This window comes from Bactrocera tryoni, chromosome 4 (genome assembly GCF_016617805.1).
Source record: "Bactrocera tryoni isolate S06 chromosome 4, CSIRO_BtryS06_freeze2, whole genome shotgun sequence".
Lineage (NCBI taxonomy): Eukaryota > Metazoa > Arthropoda > Insecta > Diptera > Tephritidae > Bactrocera > Bactrocera tryoni.
In genome coordinates this window covers 38,165,459-38,170,543 of record NC_052502.1, presented here as the reverse complement: position 1 = coordinate 38,170,543, position 5,085 = coordinate 38,165,459, and the positions used below count along the sequence as shown (strand labels likewise).

The window sequence follows — 5,085 nt, the reverse complement described above, 5'->3', positions numbered from 1 at the left end:
AATGATGAATATACCGCGGCAACGAGTAGGAAGCGTATACAGTTGCAGAAACAGCAACAACTGCTCTTGGAATATTGCGCTGAAATGCCTTTGCTCAATGTAATCGCCATTTATCGGGACTACTTGAAGGACGGACACTTCTACACGTTCAGCTATTTTCCGGAGTTTCATCTTGAACGTAAAACAATGGACGAGGATTGCTTCCCAAATCGCATCAGCGACTTAAAAGGCATTGCTTTACGAACTCTGCCCGATCAGTTGGAGCCTTGGACTATTGTGTGGCGTGATCGGAAGGGTAACATACAGATCAGTGGCTTTTAATCTTTTAAAATCTTGCGAGAATTCGCTAAAGATAATAACGCCGCACTTTATTATCCCTTGCCTGTGGAAACAGATATCTTTATAGAATTTGGAACTTGGGTTCCCCTTTTACAAAATGATACAATTGATGTAGTTAGTGGATTCGCAATTGCGGGCGAATTAAACAGCTTTCATAAGGACAGCTGTACTGTCAGTGGATTGGACAATTATGCTGCCTATGCCATCACGAATATCCGACAGAACTTTGTGTTCCTTCTCTATTCAGTGTTGGGTCAATTATTGCTCAGCGTACTCTTTATATTTTCTTCTGTCTTCACCATTGAGAGTTTGATTTTGCAACGCCGAACGTCAACCGAAAGTTTTCTCTTCTTCCTTTGGACACTTATCAACCGACGTGACAGCTCTTAGGTTGGCTAATTTCGCATAATCTTTTCACTAATCAAAGTTTAAGCAAGTCTTGAATTGTTTCTCTTTAAGTATACTACTGATTGCTGTTGATGTGAATTTTTGTTGAAAAGTAATTAATAAATAAAATTAAAATTAATAATAAAGATATATGAAATTAACTAGTCGAACTTATTGGGGTAAGGCTAAAGATAAGAAGAGGCGTGGTGCCACTTTGACTAAATATGATACTGTCTCCTAGCCCTGTAACTTAAATACACATGAGACATTTGTTATAGGGACAATTTGGCAGTGAGAAGTTGGATTGAGGAGATCTCTTTTGAAACACAGATGTATCTGTATCTGACTGCAAGATTCCGATTTTCCGAATTTTTAACTTAAATTTGTGCTGAATAAATAGTTATTTATTATTAAAGAGTTTCCATGAAGTATTTTTTTATTTTTTTAAATATTTTTTTATATTTGTTTTTAATGAAAATTTGCTCTATTAATTAGAGCTAGGCACACATTTATAATTGGATCGTATATACGTATGTGTATGAAGATGGTGCGGGGGCGAGCATAATTAAACTGCATTATTTCTTTTCGCGCGCCGTCTTACCGCTCTTTTCCTCGATATCTTCTGCTCTTTTTGCGCCACTTTTATTGTTCTTTTGTTATACCAAAGCTCCGTGAAAAATACCAGGGTAGATATGCCTATTCCAATACCATAGAGCCACCACAACCAGTAAAAGTCTTCCAAATCTAATCTTGCATTTCGCACACCCTCCACCCGATATGAGGTGTTTAATTTCTTCGCCACTACCATATCCTCATACACTTGCCTTTTCCAAAGGTCAGTCAGTCCGACTGCATGTAATCGGTTTATCATTATATTGAAAGCCTCTTTGTAAATCGAGTGATTTTGCAGCGGCATAACTAGTGGCATTCCTTTAGCTATATAAAGTTGTTTGCTCACATAAAAAAGCGGTTGTGGTAAATACGTCTGATATCTAGCCAAGACATCCCATAGATTACTGAACATTGTATAACCGTAACGAGTATCTAAATATGTCCGCTGCCGTTGCAGTTTCTCCAGCGAGCTCGAAAAAATAAACTTTTTTTTTACGCTCTTCAGGTTTCGTCTACTCAAATATAAATCGAGAGCCCTGTAGCCTGCTTGGCTTGTTTTGATAGTTATATCAGACTTTAGGAATTCTTCGAAAGTGTTGATTCGTGGATATCGAACGGGACTAGTCAGATACGATTGTAGGCCGGCAGATATCAAGGTACTCATAAAAATCCCGCTTAAGAAAAGCGTCATGTATAAGAAACGTTTAATTAATTTTGCTGAAACACCAACTTTTGAAGACGACGGCTGTCCGATAATACTGCGTAGCACCACATTAGTCAGTATCCAAAAGAAGAAGAGACAATTTTCGACTGCGTTACGTCGTTGTAAAAGTAGAGCCTCCACGGTGAGTACAAGAGAAAACACAAAGAGAAGTGTGAAAAGGAGCAAGCCCAATGATGAATTGAGAAGCATCAAAAATATTTCGCTATCAGGTATTTGTGCGGGCAGGGGCAGCATAATTATCCAATCGATAGGCAATATAACCATCGATACAGCCATGTCGGAAGACTTAATCGTTGTTGTGCCAGCCGCTATGTCGATTGAGTTATTTTGCAATAAAAACATCAGTTCTGTTAACGTTGGAGCCCTTTCTGGCGTGACTGCCATGGGGTAGCTAACCGTGCCATTACTTCGTTTAGCGAACTCCCGCACAAATCTCGTTAAAAACCCGCCGATCTTTGTGTCACCATTACTATTTCGCCACACAAGGCTCCATGGCTCTAACTGATCGGGAGCCACTCGTATGGCGACGCCTTCTAAGTCCTTTATCCGATTTGGGAAGCAATCCTCGTCCATTGTTTTTCGTTGAAGATGAAACTCCGGAAAATAGCTGAACGTGTAGAAGTGTCCGTCCTTCAAGTAGTCTCGGTAAATGGCGATTACATTCAGCAAACGCATTTCAGCGCAATATTCGAAGAGCAGTTGTTGCTGTTTCTGTAACTGTAGACGCCTCTCACTCGATGCGGCGGTATATTCCTGATCCCAAATAAAAAGTATGCGAGTATTGCGTTTATTTCCAAGGCAGTTGACCATTGGATCCAATAACTCGCGTGAAAGACTCTTCGGTAGACAGCGGATCAAAATTTTTTCATCATTTAAACGTTCCAAGGATCTAAAACATTGGCTTTGTGACATCAGTAATTTTACGGTATTATTAGCACTTAATCTTTTGATGGTCTCGTCCGAGAGGCAGCTCCGGCTGGTGTTATAGGCGTTCACAATGACGAATGCGTAAATTTTTCGCTCCAAATTAATTTTATTTGTGATTTCAATAATATCCGACCCATTTATTTGCTGAAGAAGATTCCATTGAAGTGGTGGGTAACCAGTAATCAGAGCAAAATTGCAAATTAGTACAAATCGATTAACAGTTAACATTGCTTTGAGTGTTTGGTCTGTGTGCTGAGAGTGTCCAAACAAGACTAAAAGGGAACTCATTCGAAAATGTTCATATTTGTGCATTTGTTACAACAAATCAAAGGAATTGAAAGAAAACAAAAAAAATTTCAACTTCGGTTGCACCGAAGCTATAATACCCTTCACAAATATAAAAGGTTCCTTAGAAAAACTTTATTCCTATCGCTCAGTTTGCATTGCAGCTGTATACCATATGTATCCGATATGAACAATTTCTTCGAAGACTACATTATTGCTTTAGATAATAATCCATGCCAACTTTAATGAAGATATCTCGTCAAATGAAAAAGTCTTCCATACAAGCAATAAATCTGGTTGACGGACTAGTTCGGCTATATATAAACAGGTGAACATGACTAAACCGACTCAGCTCATCATGCTGATCATTTAGTTATAAATTTTATAGAGTCTCCGACGTTTCCTTCTAAGTGTTACAAACATTGGGGCAAACTCAATATACCATGTTCGGGGTATAAAAATGTTAAAGGTCGAGGTTTATATTCACGTATATTAGTTAAGGCATTTTGCTTTACATTTTTTATTCCCAGTGGAGTTAACACACAACCATAAGAGCCAGATAAACACTGCCAGAGACTTAAAGTTCTTGTTATTGGGTTTATACTATATATTTTAAATAAATTTGTTCGAAATACTTGGAAACTTTTCTTCAGGCCAACAGTTGTGAATGCCATTGCAAATAGGAGTTTCTTTCTAGAGAATATTCGTTGGTTTCGCGCGAATTTAAGCCCCCCTTTAAATGTATTAACACATGCAAGTTTAATCAACTTAGTTCTTGCGGGGTGTTCTCCTTTGTCCACACTCCTTTGATTAATGACGCGCATACTGGAACGCTTGTTCAAATTATAATTTACCGTAATATCATATCATCAAGACACACACCAAGATATGTACTAAAATTGCTCGCATGTGAAACTCAGGTGTGCTTTTAGGTAATTGAATTCTGCGCAGATAGCTCTTGCTACTTACAAGGTGGGTACCAAATCGGGTGATTTTTTAAGAGCTTGATAACTTTTTTTAAAAAAACGCATAAAATTTGCAAAATCTCATCGGTTCTTTATTTGAAACGTTAGATTGGTTCATGACATTTACTTTTTGAAGATAATTTCATTTAAATGTTGACCGCGGCTGCGTCTTAGGTGGTCCATTCCGAAAGTCCAATTTTGGGCAACTTTTTCGAGCATTTCGGCCGGAATAGCCCGAATTTCTTCGGAAATGTTGTCTTCCAAAGCTGGAATAGTTGCTGGCTTATTTCTGTAGACTTTAGACTTGACGTAGCCCCACAAAAAATAGTCTAAAGGCGTTAAATCGCATGATCTTGGTGGCTAACTTACGGGTCCATTTCTTGAGATGAATTGTTCTCCGAAGTTTTTCCTCAAAATGGCCATAGAATCGCGAGCTGTGTGGCATGTAGCGCCATCTTGTTGAAACCACATGAGTCAACATTTAAATGAAATTATCTTCAAAAAGTAAATGTCATGAACCAATCTAACGTTTCAAATAAAGAACCGATGTATATACAATCATGTCGAATATGATTTAAAACGTACTTATGTAGGATTTAGTGTGATTGCTGATTCATTAAAATAGTGTACACAAAACTTAATTGAAGATACCAGCAAAATAATATAAAGCCCATAATTTATACCAGCAAAATAATATAAAGCCCATAATTTATATAATTAGCGATAATATAAGTATTTAGCAATAATTTAAGTAAAAACTGAGATATCTTGAAGAAACTTGCACTAAGCGAAAACTTTTAATGTGCTATAATTAGGCCGCATACGACTATGAGTACAAATTTGATA

General features: G+C 37.6%; 1 protein-coding gene across 1 annotated transcript; it reads right to left on the bottom strand.

The window, feature by feature from the left end:
- Positions 1-756: 756 nt before the first annotated feature.
- On the bottom strand, positions 757-2,974 carry LOC120773832. The gene is made up of 2 exons (XM_040102953.1): positions 1,435-2,974; positions 757-812 (listed from the first exon to the last, which is right to left on the bottom strand). The coding sequence occupies exons 1-2, from the start codon at positions 2,972-2,974 to the stop codon at positions 757-759; spliced, it is 1,596 nt and encodes a 531-aa protein (XP_039958887.1).
- Positions 2,975-5,085: the final 2,111 nt, after the last annotated feature.

Coding starts and splice junctions, on each gene's coding strand:
- LOC120773832 (XM_040102953.1), bottom strand. CDS start 2,974: ATGTCACAAAGCCAATGTTTTAGATCCTTGGAACGTTTAAATGATGAA. Junction 813..1,434: donor CTGGTTGTGGTGGCTCTATG/GTATTGGAATAG, acceptor TCACATCAACAG/CAATCAGTAGTATACTTAAA.